Raw genomic sequence first — 19,642 nt, 5'->3', positions numbered from 1 at the left:
AGTCGTTAAGCAAATCTGGCTTTCCCCCCCCTTGACTTTGCTGGTCAGAAGGTCGTAAAAGGGGATCACATAATCCCGGGACCCTGCGACCGTCATAAATGTGACTCGGTTGCCAACCAAATGAATTTTGATCACACCTGTCATAGGGATGCAGCAAAGAGCATCACTTTGGAAAACAATCCTCAGTCACGTTTTTCAGTGCCGTTGTAACTTTGAACCGTCACTAAATGAAATGTTGTAATTAGAGGACTAACTGCATATATGTGCTTGCGTGGAAGCTCACTCAGAATTTAGGCATCCCAAGCAAAACGTTTTACTTCCAGGATGATTAGGGGACTGGAGCAGAGGTGGGTTTCAGCAGGTTCTGACCAGTTCTGACGAACTGGTAGCGGAAATTTTGAGTAGTTTGAAGAACCGGTAGTAAAAATTCTGACTGGCCCCACCCCCATCGATTCTCTGCCTCCCAAGTCCCAGCTGATGGGGAGGAAATGGGGATTTTGCAGTATCTTTCCCCTGCCACACCACCAAGCCACGCCCACCAAGCCATGCCACGCCCACCAAGCCACGCCCACAGAACCGGTAGTAAAAAAATTTGAAACCCATCACTGGACTGGAAGCTAAAACATACGATGAACAGTTGCAGGAACTGGGCACGGCTAGTCCAGTGAAGAGAAGGACCAGGGGAGACGTGATAGCATCTTCCAGTATTTGAGGGGCTGCCCCAGAGAGGAAGAAGGGGGTCGAGCTATTTTCCAAAGCCCCTGAAGGCCAGAGAAGGAATAATGGATGGAAACTGACCAAGGAGAGATTCAACCTGGAAATGAAGGAGAAATTTCCTGACAGTGAGAACAATCAACCAGTGGAACAGAAGTTGCCTTCGGAAGTTGTGGGAGCTTCATCACTGGAGGCTTTCAAGAAGAGACTGGACTGCCCTCGGTCAGAAATGGTGTAGGATCTCCTGCTTGGGTGGGGGGTTGGACTAGATGACCTACAAGGTCCCCTTCAACTCTGTTCATCTTCCTTTCTCCAAATAAACCTTAAGTCGTATCAGAGCCGTGAAATTACACATTCTGCAGGGTTGGAGGAAGATAAGAGGGGGCCCCCCTCTTCCCCCCCCCCAAATTTCCTTTCCCGCTGCTTTGCGTTAGAATTCAAACCGGCCTTCTCAGTTTGCCCAGCCAGTACAAGCAGTCCTCGACATACAACCGTTCCTTTAGTGACCATTCAGAGTTACAACGGCACTGGAAGAAAAGAGATTTAGGAGCGTTTTCCACACTTACATCCCCAGGGTCACGTGATCAAAATGCAGAGGATTTGCAACTGATAAAGTTTATGACAGTCCCGGGATCACGTGATCTCCATTGGCAACTTCTTGACAAGGGAAGTCAATGGGTAAGCCAGATTCACTTAACAACCATGTCACTCACTTAACAACTGCAGCGACTCACTTAACGACCCTGTGACGAGAACGGTCGTAACATGGAGCAAACTCCCTTAACTGTCTGGCTGAGCCACAGAAATGTGGGGCTCCCTTGCGGTCGTAAATTGAGGACTACCTGCAGCCACGTGGTGCCTGTTTATGGCTGCCACATACAACACACCTGTTCGCAGGTTGGCACAGGAGGCTGGCATGAGGCCAGCCCCATTTGGCGCCAGTCCGGCTGGCCTGATGACCCCACGCTTGGGGTCGGCTACAGGCCATGCCACTTTGCTGACCCCTTTTGTTTGGGAGGCGGGGAAGATAACCACTATGCCACATGGCATCCTGTTGCCTCCTGTCTGCAAAACAGAGCCGCAGGTTGATGGGCACAGTGCCAGGGCACAGAAACGGAACAGCCTGTACCCAAAAGAGAAGCTTAGAGGGAGGGAGGGATGGTGGAAACAGACCGTGGGAGGATCAGGAAGTACAAAGTCCGGCTTGGTCTGCTCGGGAAGCCCAGGAGAAGCCAGAGATCGGCTATGTGGTGGCGCTGGAAGCGGCCGAGGGGCAGGAGATGGTGCAGGTAAGGGGCCTCTCTGGCGCTGGGATGGAGCCCTCAGGGCAGGGCCTTCTGGGGCACGGCAAACTCCCACGTTCCCCGCCTTGTATGGTGTTTGTGGTATGGAGGAACCATCTTTTGAAGATCTCCCTGGGCCCATCAGCAGAAGGCTTCAGGGCTTCCCATCTGATTTGAGTGTCTTCCTAGAAGATGTCTATGGAGATTCTCGGTCATCCAAGTCAGGGGTCTCCAACCTTGGCAACTTTAAGACTTGTGGACTTCAAAGCTGGCTGAGGAACTCTGGGAGTTGAAGTCCACAAGTCTTAAAGTTGCCAAGGTTGGAGACCCCTGATTCAGGTCATGGTTGTCCCAAAACCTTTCTTTCAAGAGCTGAAGAAAGCTTCTTGGATGAGAAGCGAAACGTCTTGAATGAAAGAAAAACCAGAAAAAGTCTGGTTGCCTCTTGAAAAAGCACCTTAGGGACTTCCTAGAAGATGTGAGCTTTGGTGGACTTCCAGAGGACCCTAGAACTTGTTCAAGTCATTTCTAGATCCAAGGGTCTCCAATATACCCAACCTTTTGGGGCAGAAGTATGCCAGAAACTTTAAAAAAAAACAACTTTGTGAAGTTCTGAGGTTCTTAGAATTTTGAGGTTCTTTTGTGGAGGTCTCCTTGGATAGGATCTCAATGGTGGTGAGAACTTAAGTCTTTTCACCACAAGCAGTTCATTTCTGGAATTTGTAAAGGTTGAGACAGTTAGTCGGTGACATTTTTTGGGCAAACTAGACCTGGGTGGCTGAGTAAAGTGGATCCAAGACGCTTGGAGATCTCTCCAAAGGTTGGAACGTCAAGAAGATAACATCCGAGGAGAAAAGAGGAACCCAAGAAAGCTGAAAAATGGGCCATCTAAAACTCCATGGGGCTGGGAAAAGAAGAAACAGGGGTTCCAGGAATCAGTGGGACTCTGAAGAAAAATGTCGATGCGATGATTGAGATCCGGGAGCATGAAAAACATTAGATTTTCGAGAAGATTTGATGGGAGGGGAATGTTAATTTAACCTTCATTCAGAAAACGGGGAGCGCCGGGACATGTTGTCGAGAAGGCAATTAATTCGAGGAAAGTTCCTGTTTTTCAACCGTCGGCCTGCCTGCGCCCTCCCCTATTTCTACTCGCGCGTCTCTGCTTCTCCTTCGTGGCTCTCGGTCGCTCGATCGACTCGTTGAAAGTCCCGCCAGAAGACCAAACGTTGAACAGCTCGGAAGGGTTGCCTCTATCGCACCCCATGTGTCAGTTCTTGTGTGTTTTGGAGCAAGTCGGGGTTGTGACCAGGGGTGGGTTCTACTTTCCTTTACTACCGGTTTGCATCGTGCCCGCACACGCGTGTGCTCTCTCTCTTCTGCGCGTGCACATGCCCAGATCACTTCTGATGACGTCCGGGGCAGTGGGCGGAGCCTCCCGCCGGTTTTACTACCGGTTCTTGCGAACCGGTCTGAACCCCTGGTTGTGACGTTGGTTTATTTTTTATTTTTTATTTTAATTTTGATTTATATGTCATCCTTCTCCGGAGACTCAGGGCGGCTTACAATGCGTTAAGCAATAGCCTTCATCCTTTTGTATATTTATACAAAGTCAGCTTATTGCCCCCACAAACCGGGTCCTCAATTTACCCACCTTAGAAAGGATGGAAGGCTGAGTCAACCTTGAGCCTTGGCGAGATTCGAACCTGCAGAAATTGCAGGCAGCTGTGTTAATTACAGGGTGCATTAAACCACTGTACTACCAAGGCTCCTGGTTGGCCAAGGTGTATTTGCTTTTGTAGGTAGTCCTCGACTTACAACAGGTCATTTAGTGACCATGCAAAGTTAACAACGGCGCTGGGAAAAAAAGGGGACTCGTGACCATTTTTTGCACATTTGACCTTTGTAGCAACCCCATGATCAAAATTCAGAGGCTTGGCAACTGACTCATACTTACGACCGTTGCTGTGTCCTCACGGTCACGGGATTCCCCTTTGGTGACTTTCCCGCCAGCAAAGTCCACGGGGAGGCCAGATTCACTTAACAACCGGGTTGCTAACTTAACGGCCGGAGTGATTCGCTTAACAACGGTGGCAAGAAAGGTCGTAAAATGGGGCAGAACTCACTTAACAAATGTGTCACTTAACAACAGAAATTTGGGGCTCAGTTTGTGGTCGTAAGTCAAGGACTACCTGTTCTCCTTCCTGTCAGAGATTTAAAAAACCTGCTGCCCTAAACTGCAAATTCAGGTGTGATCCAGGAGAGTGGTTGCTTTTACACACAGAGTAAGGCTAGCATCGATGTGTTACACAGTCGGTTGGAAGTGTTTGCATTTTGCTCAGGAAGGGGGCTTGTTCATTTATTGTATTTTTTCTGCCTGGCCCTTCTTTCCTAAGTGACTTTGGATGGTTTCCACGTGATCCGTTTGCTCCTCAGCAGTTTAGCTATCTTTACTCAGGTAGGAACGCTCAACCTTAGGTGAGCTTTCTTTCTGGAGTGGCAACTTTCAGCTGTGTGGACTTCAACTCCCAGAATTCCCCTTGGCTGGCTGGGGAATTCTGGGAGTTGAAGTCCACACAGCTGAAAGTTGCCAAGCTTGAAAAACAGCGATTTAAAAAATGTGTCATGTAAACAAAAGAATGTGGGTTGTTAGTCGCCTTTTTAATATATAGTTTTAGAGCTAGAAGCAAAACTCAGGAGGAGAACTTAAGAAAAGAACCGATAATTTCATGCGCTGATTTATATTTGCATCTTGTTTTTGCTTTTCGGTATTTCTTGTGAGATGAGATGCAAAGGTAGAGGAGAAAGAAAACCAGAATTTGAAATGCCCTTTTGTTTATTTGTTTATTTGATTTTTATCCTGCCTTTATTACTTGAACTCAAGTCAGCGAGCATACATAATAATCCTCCTTCATCCTTCTGTTTTCCCCACCACAACATCCCTGGGAGGTAGGTCGGGCTGGGGGAAGGGACAGGCCCAGAATCATCCAGCTGGTTTTCCTGCCTAAGGCAGAACTAGAACTCACCACCTCCTGGTGATTGGCCCAAAGTCACCCAGCCAGCTGTCATGCCTAAGGCGGGACTAGAACTCCCAGTCACCTGGTGATTGGCCCAAAGTCACCCAGCCAGCTGTCATCCCTAAGGCAGGACTAGAATTCCCAGTCACCTGGTGATTGGTCCAAAGTAACCCAGCCGGATGTCATCCCTAAGGCGGGACTAGAACTCCCAGTCACCTGGTGATTGGTCCAAAGTCACCCAGCCGGCTTTCATGACTAAAGTGGAACTAGAACTCCCAGTCACCTGGTGATTGGTCCAAAGTCACCCAGCCGGCTTTCATGCCTAAGGCGGGACTCCACTACAAAGCCTTTTGGTTTCTAGGCCAGCACCTTAACCACTAGGCCCACCTGCCTCTCACCAAACCCATAGCCCCCTAATGAACCTCCTGCCTGAGTGGAGACCCGAACCCAGACCTCTCTGCTTCTCATCGGTGCATTCCCCATTAATCTGCCTACCCAGCCAGTTCTCCTCTCACCTTGTCTCCTTCTCAGGTCCACCACCGAAATCCGGAAGGAGAAATCGCGAGACGCAGCGCGATGCCGGCGCAGCAAGGAGACGGAGGTGTTCTACCAGCTGGCCCACACCCTGCCCTTTGCCCGGGGGGTGAGCGCCCACTTGGACAAAGCCTCCATCATGCGGCTGACCATCAGCTACTTAAGAATGCATAAGCTGCTGAATTCTGGTAAGCGTTTCCGTGGGGGGGGACCTTCACCAAAGGGGGCAGATCACAAAAAATACAGAAGACCCCAAGCAGATGGTCTCAGAGTAATAAGAGGGTGGGAAAGGGGCCTTTGGAGGTCTTCCAGTCCAACCTTGGCAACTTTAAGACTTGTGGACTTCAACTCCCAGAGTTCCTCAGCCAGGAACTCTGGGAGTTGAAGTCCACAAGTCTTAAAGTTGCCAAGGTTGGATACTCCTGTTTTAGTCCAACCCCCTGCTGCCTTTTTTGCTGACATTTTTCAGCGAAACCGTCCTAAAACATGGACATTTAACCCGCAGGACACTGCAAATGGTCATAAACGCGGCCTCCTTGCCGAGCGTCAAAATTCTAGTCCCTCTTGTGAGACGGTGGACCGTCAGAAGTTTGAATCTTGGGTGGAATTATCCCACAGATAGGTCCATCGGAATTTCGTATTGCATGACAGTTGAGAATTCTTTCTCCTGGATAAACTTTTCTTTCTCTTGATGAGTTGGCTTAATGGAAGTTTGTACTTTCTCTAGGCGCAAATTGATACTTTAAAACTCTATATGTATTATATTACTCTCTGCAATTCTATCCATATTGTTATACTTTTTTTTTCTGTATTTTTTTAATAATTTTCAATATTTTTTTTTTTAAAGGAACTTCATAGGGTTATAAGTCGAGGGCTACCTGTAGTGACTCTTGTGTACTTTGTCCTGCAGGCAAAAAAAAAAAAAGAGGTAGAATCACACAAATTCAGCCCCCTGCCGTGACATTTTTTGACCCCCCCGACACACACACACACTCCAGACATCTTTGGTATGGGAAATCACTCTGAATCTATTCTTGCCCTTAAAGCAATTTCTACACTCTCTGTTGAACCAGGAGAATGGCGAGACCAAGTCAAAGCGGAAGAACAGGTGGATTCGTACTATCTGAAGGCCTTGGATGGCTTCCTGATGGTCCTGACCGAGGAAGGGGACATGATCTACCTCTCTGAGAATGTCAACAAGCACCTGGGTCTCAGCCAGGTGAGCGGGAGGAGCTCACACAGGTGGGGGGGGGGGTTCAACCAAAGATGAATCAGTCTGGACAATGGTTAAGGCACCAGGCTAGAAAGTGAGGGCTTGTGAGTTCTAGTCCTGTTTTAGGCATGAAAACTGGCTAGGTGACTTTGGGCCAATCACCAGGAGACAGGGAGTTCTAGTCCTGCCTTAGGGATGACAGCCGGCTGGGTTACTTTGGACCAATCACCAGGTGACTGGGAGTTCTAGTCCTGCCTTAGGCATGAAAAAAGGCTGGGTGACTTTGAGCCAATCACCAGGAGACAGAGAGTTCTAGTCCTGCCTTAGGGATGACAGGGTTACTTTGGACCAATCACCAGGTGACTGGGAGTTCTAGTCCTGCCTTAGGCATGAAAAAAGGCTGGGTGACTTTGGGCCAGTCATTCTCACTCAGCCCAACCTACCTTCCAGGGTTGTTGTGGGGAAAGGAGGAGGAAGGTGCGTTGGATATGTTCACCTGCCTGAGTTACTTGTAAAACTAAATAAAGGAGGGATACAAACAAATAAATAAAAATAAAAAGGAGCCATTCTTATGAATGTTGGATCCTGGAAGCATTTTTGGAGGAAAAAAATCAAGACAAAGCATCTCTCTCAGTCTTTGGGAGGGCCGCCCCATGCTGGCATTTTCTATTCAAATTTCAGAGGGGCCAGCTTGAAAATTCCTCTCCCACCCCTGATTTTTGAATGGATCTTTTTGTTCTTCGGGTTTAGCTTCCATGTTATCTTTTAGATGACTTGGGAGAGACAGAATCGGGCTGGGGAAGAAGTTTCAGATGGCGATTTTATGTACATTCCAGCAAACCTAGAAATGAATTGAATTCCTCTTTTTGCTGAAATCTACTTCAGACGAACCACTCTCGCCTCCGATGCCTTGAGCTTTTTGCAAAACTCCCTGATTTATGTATTCTCCTCCCTCCCCCCAACTAACTTTCCTTGTCTCGTAAACGAAATCGCATTCCTGATTTTGCTGAATAAACAAGGGCCTTTTTTTTTTGCGAAAAAGAAGAAGAAAAAGAAATTTCTTCCCTAGGTCCCCCCCCCCGCCCCCAAATATCTTTCTTCCCAATCTGGAATCTGATTGACAAGTTCTGACTCTGGTAGAGGGGAGGGCGAGGAGTAAAGGGCTTTCTGATTGGCTGGCTCCCAGGAGCCCTGCCCTTCCATTGGCACCTGGCAGATGTGGGCACGTGGGCCAGAATAACGGGGGGAGATCTGGGTGCTGCTGGGTGCCCAGCCTTCCTCCCGGCTTCTGCCCTCCCTCCTGCATCCTGTGGTGGCTCATGTTCTATTTTTTCCCTGTTTCCTTCCGTAGCTGGAGCTGATTGGCCACAGTGTTTTCGATTTCATCCACCCCTGTGATCAGGAGGAGCTGCAGGATGTGCTGAGCCCCAGGCAGGGTGAGTCTCCCCTCGCCATCCTCTTCAGAGTAGGGATGGGGGATCGCTGCGAGGTCCCCTTTCCTTCAGCACTGGGCCGCTCTGGGCAGAGGGCACCGGAATTCTGCACTGGTGCATTCAAATTGTAGGTTGTTGCTTAAGGTCTTTTAGCAGCAGCTCCTTCTCATCCTCCTCTTTCTCTTCCTCCTTTTCTTTCTCCTCTCCCTCCTCCACTTTCTCCTTCTTTCTCTCTCCTCCTCGATCTTGTCCTCTCCTTTCCTTTTCTTCCTTCTCTTCCTTCTTCTCTTCCTTTCCTCCTCCTCCTTCTCCTCCTCCTCTTCTTCCTCCTTTTACTTTCTCCATTTCTTCCTTTTCCTTCTCTTCCTCTCCTGTTCTTTCTCCTTCTCCTGCCCCTTTTCCTTTTTCTCCTCCTTCTCCTCCATTTCTTTCTCCTTCTTCTTCTCTCCTTCCTTCCCTCTTCCCTCTCTCCCTCTTTTCCTTCCTTCCTTCTTTCCTTTTTCCCCACCCTCCCTTCTTCCCATCTTTCCTTCCTCCCCACTCCCTTCCCTCCCTCCCTCTGTCGCCTCTTTGAATTACATCTGTGACATATTCCAGTGCAATTTGCCATGTTTTCAAAGTGAAACAAAAACAAGAAGCCTTCGATCATCTCCAGCTACCCATTTTGCTGACACTTTTTTGACTCCCCAAAGCCAGGAACTAGGACCAAACATCCCTCTCCCTCCTTCCTGCTCCGCCCGTTGGCTCCCTCCATGCACCCACCCACCCATATATCTTAATCAGCATTTGATCCTGGCTCTCCCCAGGTTTCTCCAAGAAGGCGGAAGTGAAGACGGAGCGGAATTTCTCCTTGCGCATGAAGAGCACGCTCACCACCAGGGGGCGCACCGTCAACCTCAAGTCTGCTACCTGGAAAGTGAGCAACTCCCTGGAATTTGGGGAGGTGGGGAGAGAAACAGAAGCTGGCAGCGGTGTCGGACAGTGAGGAGGCTGGGTAGGAACATGGGTCAGTCCTGGAGTTAGGGGAAGGTCCAGATGAGGGCTCTGTTGGAGTCAGAGTTGGGGCCAGGGCCATCTGGGAGCAATGCGCGGACTCCAGAGCCCCCAGAGTCGGACAGCAGAGAGGCAGAGGAACAGGAGGAGCCTGTTCCTAGTGCACGCATGCGCAGAGGAATTTGTGGCAGGAAAGTAAACTGTTGTGACCTCGGCTTACTGAGTCACTACAATACACAATTAGTCCCAAAAAACCCTATTTTATTGTAACAACTGAGAATTACGTTCATTCCCAGCTGAGTCTCAATTAGTTATGAAAAAGTCCTTTGGAAGAAGTCCTTTGGGATAATCACCAACCTTTATCTTCTTTGACACCCTGCCAAAGGCCTTACTTAGCAAAGCCCCACGGAGTTCAGAAACAAACAAGAGATGCCAACTGGAAACAGAGTTAGCAACGTTGCTTTCCTGCAAAAGGCCCAAGTGCCTTTGTTTCTCTTTTAAGCCTTATGGGAGGGGCCAGTCATCTCCTGGCCTTACTCCCGAGTCGTCCCTTTTGCTTTAGCTGCTCTTGCCTTCTGGCAGCTCTGTGCATGCGTGCACTAGGAACAGATTCCTCCTGTTCCTCTGCCTCTCTGCTGTCCAACTCTGGGGGCTCCGGACTCCGCACATCACTCCCAGATGGCCCTGGCCCCATCTCTGCCTCTGACGCAGAGCCCTCATCTGGGCCTTACTCTGACTCCAGGACTGCCCCATGTTCCTCCCCAGCCTCCTCACTGTCTGACTCCACTGCCAGCTCTGCCGGCTGCTGGCGGACCACAACAGGGGGAGGCTGCAGTTTATAAAATTACCTTTCCAGTTCCTGAAGGAGCATCGGAGATGCCTGCAATGCCCAACCCCTTTTGACTTTTGGGTGGGGTGGAAAGGAGGAGCGAAAAGAGGCTGACCCCATTCCTCCCCCAGGAGCTGCTTAGCATGCTTCCTTTTTGGCATTTGCAAAATACATAAATACATAAATGAGAAATGATTGACAATCATTTGGGAGAGCCATCCTGGAGCACTGGCAGGTGGATCCTATTCCCAGAAGGCCCAGTCACCTGCAAAAACAGGGCTGGGTATACGGGCACTCCCTGACTTACAACCATTCGTTTAGTGACCGTTGGAAGCGACGTCTGCCCTGAAGAGAGTGATTTAGGGGCCATTTTCCACACTTAACAACCGTCGCAGTGCGCCCCCCCCGAAGTCATGTGATCAAAATTTGGACACTTGGCAACTTACTCATAGTTATGACGGTTGCTGTGTCCCAGGGTCACGTGATCCCCTTTTGCGACCTTCTGACGAGCAAAGTCAATGGGGAAACCGGATTCGCTTAATGACCGTTTATCAACGGCAGTGATCTACTTAACAACAGCGACCAGAAATGTCACAAAATGGGGCAAAACTCACTTAACTATCTCGCTTAGCAATGGATATTTTGGGCTCTGTGGTGGTCGTAAGTCATATAAGTTATATCATTATCCTCTTAACGACCCCATAATACCTTGCAGGGTGGAGTCTGGGCAACTGAATGGAGCTGAGTGTTTAATGGCCGGATGCCCTTCCTGTCACCAATGCAGAGTTTTTTTTTTCAGCAGATATATTCTCATTATGACCAGAGAGAGAGAAATATCTGCCTCTACCTAGGATCGAACTCACAGCCTCCTGATTGTGAGCCTAGAACTCCACCTCTAGGCCACCGCACCACTCTTACAACTTATTATATGATTATTTATTTGTTCAATTTATTTGCCACTCGTCTCGTAACGAAACCTCTCCAGGCAGCTTTTTGGGGAGGGGGAATCCCTCTCGGCACCCTCAGAAGGCATCAGCCAGAATAAACAGGCGCTGTTCCCACCCATTGGTTACCCCTCTGCCTTCCTCCCTCTGCCCTTCCAGGTGCTGCACTGCTCTGGGCACATGCGCTCCTATGCGCCTTCCAAGCCGGCCACAGGAAAGGAAGGGGAAGGGGGCTTTGCGGAACCCCCCTTGCGATGCCTGGTGCTCATCTGCGAGGCCATCCCACACCCCGCCAACATTGAGACCCCCCTGGACAGTGGCACCTTCCTCAGCCGCCACACCATGGACATGAAGTTCACCTACTGCGATGACAGGTGAGTGGGAGACGCCCGGGACCTCCCCCCTCTTCATCCACCCTCCAGGCAGAAGCCATTTGAGTTCTGTCTGTGGATGATGGGTTCTTTGACCTTGGCTGGGACGTTGTGCCAAGTGGTTGCAACTGTGGTGTATAGAATGAACTTGGCTGTTGAGCAAACAGGGTCAAATCCACAGGTAAAAATCTCTCCCCATTCTCTCTCTCTCTCATATGTATGTATGTATGTATGTATGTATGTATGCAGACATACTATATATGCAGACATACACTGCTCAAAAAAATAAAGGGAAGACAAGCAGAAGACATCCGAGATCTGAATGAATGAAATAGCCTTATTGAATACTTTGTTCGCTACATACAGTAGTTTTGTGTTCCCTTTAGTTGTTTGAGCAGTGTATAAACTACTGTATGTAAAGAACAAAGTATTCAATAAGGCTATTTCATTCATTCAGATCTTGGATGTCTTCTGCTTGTCTTCCCTTTATTTGGATGATGGAGGTTTGATTCCTACTGTTTCCTCCCTCCTAGCTTGCTTATCAGTGGGGGGTGATGTTAGCCTGTCAGCTATTGCGATTTGCTGCCTTGTCTGTGACCTCGTGGTCAGCCAGGTAATATACCTGATATATAACTGGTGCTGGCTGGGGAATTCTGGGAGTTAAAGTCCACAAGTCTTAAAGCGGCCAAGGGATGGACACCCCTGCTCTAGCTTAACTCGGCCAGAATCTTATTTCCTGATGACTGTCCCATCTCTCCTCCTGGGCCAGGATTGTTGAGATGGCCGGTTACACCTCCGAAAGCTTGCTTGGCTGCTCCCTCTACGAATACATCCATGCCTTGGATTCGGATTCCGTCAGCAAGAGCATCAACACCCGTAAGTCCAGCATGTCACAGGCCTGGCCAGTTCTTTTCCATCCCGCGTGTTCCTCCTGCTGCCGTCCGCTCCACATCTGGACGAGGAAGGCTTCAGGCGGGGGTGGGGTTGGGAGGTTGGTGTGGAAGGGGGTCTCGGGTGCCAGAAAGGGTCTCGAGATCCGCCCACACGTCATATCCTCCCCACGAGAGCGAACGCGAAGCGAATCCTGTTCCGCCTTACCGTCTCTTCCCCATCTCCCCCGCTTATCCGTTTGTCTGTCTGTTCTAGACTGTCTGTCTTTCACTCCCTATTGGTAGTGCTAAGCAAGGGCCAGGCCGTGACCGGGCAGTACCGCTTCCTAGCCAGGAATGGTGGTTACATCTGGATCCAGACAGAGGCCACCGTCATCTCCAGCAGCAAGAACTCCCAGCCTGAGAGCATCGTCTGCATTCACTTCGTCTTGAGGTCAGCCCCACCCCCGGAGGTCAAAAACTTCAAGATGGACACCGTCCCCGAACCCCGCCCCTTGATTTACACATGTTCCAATTGCCAAACCTCCTCGGTTGCCTCTGAAGCACAGAGCTGACAAGAACCTCTGAGTCTCCTGAAATACAGGCAGTCCTCGACTTACGACTGTAATTGGGCCCAACATTTCCGTTGCTAAGCGAGGCCGTTGTTTAAACAAGTCGCACCTCATTTTATGACCTTGCTAAGCAACTCAGTGCAGTTGTTAAGAGAATTATGTCATTGATAAGTCGCATCTGGCTTTCCCACATTTTTGTTTTGGTCCATTTTACGATCTTTTTCCCCTACCGTTGTTAAGTGAATCACCGCTAATGTTAAGTTAGCAACCCGGATGTTAAATGAATCTGGCTCCCCCATTGATTTTGCTCGTCAGAAGGTCACAAAAGGGGCTGTTGTAACTTCGAACTGTCACTAAACGAATGCTCGAAAGTCAAGGACTACCTGTATTAAAATGAACTGTAAAATATGCTAAGTATTATAAATTTAAGATGTTTCTCTGTGCTCAAATGGAGCTGGGACAACATCACCATGTGGCCATTCCAGCCACTGTCAGCAGAGGACGACATTGTGCCCAGCGTTTAAATGCCATAGAGTTTTCCAAACTGACACTTTCAGATATGCAGACTTCAACTCCCAGAATTCTCCAGCTAGCTGTGCTGGCTGGAGAATTCTGGAAGTTGAAGTTCGCATATCTGAAAGTTGCCAAGTTTGAATAACATGTCGAGAGCCATAACGGTTGTGGAGAAACTGTCTCCATCCAAGTGGCAGTGTCCGCTTTCCAACCTGGCCTACCTTGAAGGGTTCCATGTTGTCCCCGTATCTTTCCATAGCCAGGTGGAAGAGAACGGGCTGGTCCTGTCCCTGGAGCAAACGGACCGCCAAGGCGAGCATCGCCGGCTGCCCCCGCCCTGCCTCGAAGGGCTGGACTCCGATAGCGCCTTGGAAGAGATGGACCCCAACGGAGGAGACACCATTATCAACCTCAGCTTTGGTGAGGGAAGAGGGTGGTGGGAAAAATGGTGTGGGGGGGGGAGGAGATGCCAGCTTCCCCCTCCCCTAACTGAACCCCCAACGCTTTCGCTCCCCAGAGCTTCGTGGTCCCAAAATCCTGGCCTTCCTGCGCCCAGCCAACATCAGCGAGGAAGAATTGCAGCTGGATCCCAAGCGCTTCTGCAGCCCGGATCTCCAGAAATTGCTGGGGCCCATCTTCGACCCGCCTGGGACCCAGAACTCGGCAGGGGGCACTGGGCGGGCAAAGCCTCCCGCCCCGGTTCCCAAGACGGCTCCGGTTGTTAAGAAGATGTCTGGAAATCACAATCTAGTAAGGCAACCTGGAGGGACACTCTCAGTTGAGGGTGACCTGAATTTATTCATTTGTTTATCTGTCTATCTTGCCATTCATCCAGGCGGTGAAATGCTACCGGTTCGGACCGGTTCAGGGGAACCGGTAATAAAAAAAAAATGCTACCAGTTCAGACAATCAGCTGTGCCGCACGATTTAGATTCGCTAGAAATCAGGAAATCCTGCTTCCTAGCAAATCGAAATCGCCCGGCACAGCTTCTTAATCCTCCATGCATGTGAAGCACACGTTTGGTGTGCACCACGCATGGACGCACGCAGCAAACCGGTAGCGGATTTCAGAGGATTTCACTGCTGCATTCATCCATTCATCCATGTCTGTCTATCTGTCCATCTATCTTATCTATTTGTCTGTCTGTCTATCTGTCCAAATCTGTTTGTTTCCATATCTGTCTTGTCTGTCTGTATGTCTATATCAGGGGTCGGCAACCTTAAACACTCAAAGAGCCACAAAGGTCCTAACCGGAAGCGCCCCCCCCTTCAATTCTGGAGCCAACCGGAAGTCTGGTTCCCCCACCACAGAGTCTCCTCCTAGCATGGTATCCTTTTTCCTCTGCCGACCGGAATTCCACTTCCCCCACCATAGAGTCTCCTCCTAGTGCGGCATCTTTTTTCCTCTACCTGTCCTAACCAAAAGCTCTATCAATTGTGGAGCTGACCAGCAACAGGGAGCCGCAGCAGAGAGATGAAAGAGCCACATGCGGCTCCAGAGCTGTGGGTTGCTGACCCCTCTATCTATCTATCTATCTATCTATCTATCTATCTATCTATCCATCCATCCATCCATCCATCCATCCATCCATCCATCCATCCTTTTATCTATCCCTCTATCTATGTATCTGTCTGGTTAAAAGGATCTAGAAGAGAAGGGGCCAGAGCCATACACACTTCTGCCCTCTCTCTGCTGATCACCTTGTGGTCACTTTTCCCTGTCTACAATGGCCTTCACTCTGGGGGTGAGGAAGAGGCCCTATCTGGGATAGAAATTGGCACCAGGGCGATGGGTTCTACCAGCCTGCAGCTTCATTTCCTTTCTCCCTTCCACTCCCTGAAGTCGGACCTGCCGGAAGAGTTGATCTTCGACATGGAGAACGTCCAGAAGCTCTTTGCATCCAACAAGGAGGAGCAGAGCATGGAGACGGCACTGCAGGTAGGACTGTGGAGGGGTCAGAGAAGGGGGTCAGCTGGGAGGCTTAGGCCAGAGGACTTCTTGGGTCTCTTGATGACCACATTACATATTTAACAGCTCTAGCAATTTACTTAACAACTGTGGCAAGAAAGGTTGTAAAATGAGGCAAAACTCAGTTATCTACTGTCTTGCTTAGGAATGGAAATTTTGGGCTCAAATTTAAATTAAATTAAATTAAATTGTGGCCGTAAGTCGAGGACTGCCTGTACTACCCTCATGGATGAAGAGAAGATTCTTCTTCCTTCCGTAGTTTCACTTTGTCCTGTTCTCAGCACAAAACTTGTGTTGCTTCCCCCAAATTGTGGGAAAGTGGATTTTGGATTTTCAGCTACTGCGCTACCAAAATACTCAGCCCATTTAGGAAAGAACCCCCCATATTTTGGGGTATCTTTCAGGGGGCGGGGGCTCTGTTCTACTGTCTGACTCAATATCCATGGAGCTTCTCCACCTGCTTCCTGTTGCAGGATTATGAAGGCCTCGACTTAGAGATGCTGGCTCCTTACATCTCGATGGACGACGATTTTCAGCTCAGCAGCACCGACCATCCGCCGTGGCTGACCGAGAAACGAGGAGATCCGGGGGCAGGACCCCGGCCCGCCTCACCCCCTCCGAGGCCTCGCTCTCGCAGTTTCCATGGCGTGTCCCCGCGCCCAACTGAACCGGCTCCTCTTCCCCGCTGGGGCAGCGACAGCAGTTTGAGCCAAGGCCGCCCCATCGAGACCCCTTTGGCCAACTCGCCCTGCGGAGAAGGCCAGATGGTGGAGATGGTGGCATCGGTCAAGATTCAGTCTGTGCAGGACGGAACCGGTCTGAATGGCCAGAGGTCTCCCTTGGGCGGGAGGAAGAGGTCAGTCGCTGACTTTTAATTGGATCAGAAATTGGAGGGCAATAACACAAAAATAGAGAAAGTGAAGCTCATCACTTGCCCAGCTCATCCGCCTTACATTAAAATTGGAAGTTAAAATTAAGATTGTTTTGAGGAACGGGGGCGACGTTGTGGCAGTAATTCTTTAATCTGCCCACCATTGAAAACAGTGTTTCTCAACCTTGGCTGCTTTTAAGATGGGTGAACTTCAACTCCCAGAATTCCCCATGGCTGGCTGGGGAATTCTGGGAGCTCAAGCCCCCCCGTTTTAAAAGTGGCCGAAGATGAGAAACATTGATCTAAAACATGTGCCCTTAATTAGCCATTTTGCTTTCAGAAAAGCCCATCTCTGGATTGTGCGGCACAGCCCCCCTCAGTTTGAACCTGTGTTTGGCTAAAGTTTTCCCGCCGTTCCCCCAACAGGACTCGGGAGATTAGCCTGGATGAAGAGAGGGATCTCTTCCTGGAGACCATCCCCCCCAAGCGTGCCCATAACCATGAGGCTGAGGGATTCCTGATGCCCTCGCTTAGCCTGGTAAGTTCCGAGGTGCCCCATGCGTTGGGAAGGAGATGCCCGAGATGAAGCTGGCACATCTTTTTTTGTCCCCACACAAAATTCCTTTGTGATAGACAACCTTCTGTTCTGCCAGGGCTTTCTGCTCAGTGTGGAAGAGTGTCTGGATGCCCGGTCTGAGCGGGGCTGCGGAGGCACCGTGGCCCTGGGCAAGAAGCTGCTGGCCCTGGAGGAACCCATGGGTGAGTGCCACTGGAGTCTGGATTTGAGCGGTTGTGTGAAGAAGGCTTGGCAGGGTCAGCCTCTGTCCTGTCCTTTTGACTTGGCGGTCCTGAATGAACACTTATCATGGGTTGGGTCCCTGATGGCAGCTTTGTGGTTTTGCAGAAGTTTCATGACCCAACTAGGTAACATTATCAGTGCTAGAAGGGTGTGGGGTTTGCGGATTGTAAGAGGAGGAGGAGGAGAAGAATGCAAAGGGGAGAGGAAGGAGGAAGAGGAGGACAACTGTGAAGTCATTGGTGCTCTCCGAGCTTGGTCGTTTTGCAGCTGTTTCATGACCCAGCTAGGTTACATCATCAGTGCTGGAAGGGAGTGGGGTTTGCCCTCTTTTTTTGATATACTGGTGGCTTGTGCTGACAGTGTGGGTGGGCTGATGTTTTCTTCTTGGCAGTTAAACAGAGAACGAACCCCACTTCCGTTTAGCATTGATGATGGGATACCAGGAAGGGGCTCAGTGATGGTTGGCCAGGACATCCTTGTGAATCCTGGGAGATGTAGGCGCAAGCAGCCGGATCCACTCACAAAAGGGCCAAGTCAGCAACTTTATTGTGATCTACCTATATTGCGAGAATCTCCCTAGACTGCTTGCTTTCCCTGGGGAACAACCACATAAGCTCCCATGGAATTTAGGCGGAGTCAGGCTTATGCCTCTTGCAGCTGTGCAAGGATTCAAGGCTAATTCCCCACTTGATGCTTCCTCCTCTCACGGCTGGGATTTTCACGATTGTCTCAAGACATCTTACCACGGCCAGATTTGAGGGGGACGCATTAAAGGAAGGTCCCAGCTCCTGATGACCCCTCTCTCTCGCCCTCCCGGCTCTCTGCCCCCAGGCCTCTTAGGAGACATGCTGCCCTTCGTAGTGGACGGACCAGCGCTCTCCCAGCTGGCCCTGTACGATGGCGAGGAGGAGGTCTCCGGGCGTGGTGGAGAGCACTTCCAGCTGGGGGAGGAACTCCTGGTGGAGCTGGACCAGGCCACCTGAAGTGGCGCCCTTGACCGCCCCCCCACCGCACCTTCATCCCACACTCCTGCTCTGCAGATGGGACACCCGGAACCAAATCCAACCAAATGCCCTCGGGGAGGGGTTCCTCCCGGCCCCTTCCCCGCCCGTCCACCCTCCACTGGCGTTCTTAGGACTCTTCCTACCTCAGTCCCGTCCCCTTCCCCAGGCAGCCTCTCCCCTCCGGAGACGGTTGGGAGGAAGGTCTCTGCCACCCCATTTGGTGCTTATCCGCCTGAATGTTCTTGAATCAAGAGGAAGGGGGACAGGAGTGGGACCGATTCACGGAGGGGTCTGCTCTCTTCATCCCCCAAAGGAAGAGAAAGCACCACAGAGGGATCCCCCCGGACGAGAAAGAGCGGTGCAGCTACCCCTTGGGAGACTCAGAACCCATGGGGCTGTACCTTCTCCTCTGTCCTCAGCTCACTAGGACAGATCCTTCAGAGTTCGCCCAGGCTGTAAGATCAGCCGTTCCTGGGCCGAAGGGGTTCACCCCTTTGAGGGAGGTGAAAAGTGGGGGAGGGCCTACTCTGAGAATAGGGCGAACATCTGCGTTAGCCTCTCAAGGGACGCCTCTCCACGACTTCCCCAAAATACTTACGGTGCCTCCCATTGACCTCAAACCAAGGTCTCATCTTTTATAAAGGAAAGCCAGAGAGGTCCTCGGAGCGTCTGCTTCTGAGAGGACATTTTGGCCAGGTGAGAACACCTGTCCTGGACTCTAGAGTGATATTTTCCCGCTACGATGGCCAACTGATGGAATAATCAGTCCCCAGAACGCTGGTGCTTCGGCCCTATCTGGGCCTACTTAAAGATCTCTCTTTGTTTACAAAACGCTCTCTCACACGTTCTGTGCGGAGAAAATCGGATGCCATGTAGAAAACAAGGCAAGATGCAAAGAAAACTCTCAGAAAAATCACACCTATTTTAAAAAAAACAAAAACATGCCAAGCCAGCTTCCCTGATCAAGCAGTCACCAGGTGTGTTTTGAATGCAGGTAGCAGATCCGTGACTTGTCCAGCTGTCACGGCAAGCCAAAGCACATCTGGAAACAGCCGGATTGGGGAAGACTGGCTAGCTTGAAAATTTTTGAAGCCTAGGGGGGAAAAAAAACCCTTGAATAGGAAACAACCAAAAAAAAAAAAATTGAAAAAACCCAATACCCCATACAACATTTCAAACCTGTCAGTAGTCAAAACTGACTTTCCAGAAAATTAGGGGAAAAAAAATAATTGCAAAAATCCTAAAAAAGGATTGACAAATCCTAAATCCGAAGAGAAATTTTCAGGAGCCTTAAAAGTACGGTCTAAAAGAAAAAAGAAAAAAAAAAAGACAATCTCCACGACGAGCTTTTTGTCGTAAAGAGGAGAACGGCCGTCTTCTGTTTCTAAACTTCGAGATGGACGGCTGATCGCGAACAACTTTGATAACGGGAAAAACAAAACGCTTTTTGTTAAGCGAGTTTGAACCGGTGCTATGAAATGTTATCCGTTGTTAGAAATGACATTGTTGTCGATATTTCAATCACTATTTTTTTTTTCTACTTTAACGAAAGGGGAATTGAAATTTCCAAAAGGTGCTCCCCTTCCTTGTGTTTTTAACACCTCGATCCCCGTCACGCTTACTTCGAAGTAAGTTGCGCTAAAATCAGTGCAGCTCAGTTCAAAGTAATGATGTATTAGGTGGTTTTTCAAACTTGGCTACTTTAAGATATGTG

The 19,642-nt window shown here is 49.8% G+C and overlaps 1 protein-coding gene across 4 annotated transcripts in view; it reads left to right on the top strand.

Moving 5' to 3' along the window:
• Positions 1–19,139, top strand: part of HIF3A (hypoxia inducible factor 3 subunit alpha) — a 36,376-nt gene extending 17,237 nt beyond the window's left edge. For 3 of the 4 annotated variants that reach the window (XM_034438188.3, XM_034438189.3, XM_034438190.3), the window contains exons 2-15: positions 5,546–5,736; positions 6,622–6,767; positions 8,113–8,197; positions 9,001–9,110; positions 11,120–11,334; positions 12,101–12,207; positions 12,507–12,654; positions 13,545–13,705; positions 13,803–14,035; positions 15,129–15,224; positions 15,728–16,110; positions 16,552–16,663; positions 16,779–16,884; positions 17,756–19,139. In XM_034438188.3, the coding sequence (XP_034294079.2) occupies positions 5,546–5,736; positions 6,622–6,767; positions 8,113–8,197; positions 9,001–9,110; positions 11,120–11,334; positions 12,101–12,207; positions 12,507–12,654; positions 13,545–13,705; positions 13,803–14,035; positions 15,129–15,224; positions 15,728–16,110; positions 16,552–16,663; positions 16,779–16,884; positions 17,756–17,907 (2,245 nt within the window). In that variant the 3' untranslated portion in view covers positions 17,908–19,139. Of the gene's footprint in view, positions 1–843; positions 2,004–5,545; positions 5,737–6,621; positions 6,768–8,112; positions 8,198–9,000; positions 9,111–11,119; positions 11,335–12,100; positions 12,208–12,506; positions 12,655–13,544; positions 13,706–13,802; positions 14,036–15,128; positions 15,225–15,727; positions 16,111–16,551; positions 16,664–16,778; positions 16,885–17,755 lie in introns of those variants that run through there. The other variant, XM_034438187.3, reaches the window with a different exon arrangement.
• The last annotated feature ends 503 nt before the right edge of the window (positions 19,140–19,642 follow it).

This window comes from Pantherophis guttatus, chromosome 10 (genome assembly GCF_059756535.1).
Source record: "Pantherophis guttatus breed Tessera chromosome 10, ASM5975653v1, whole genome shotgun sequence".
Lineage (NCBI taxonomy): Eukaryota > Metazoa > Chordata > Lepidosauria > Squamata > Colubridae > Pantherophis > Pantherophis guttatus.
This window is presented reverse-complemented; position numbering and strand designations above follow the sequence as displayed.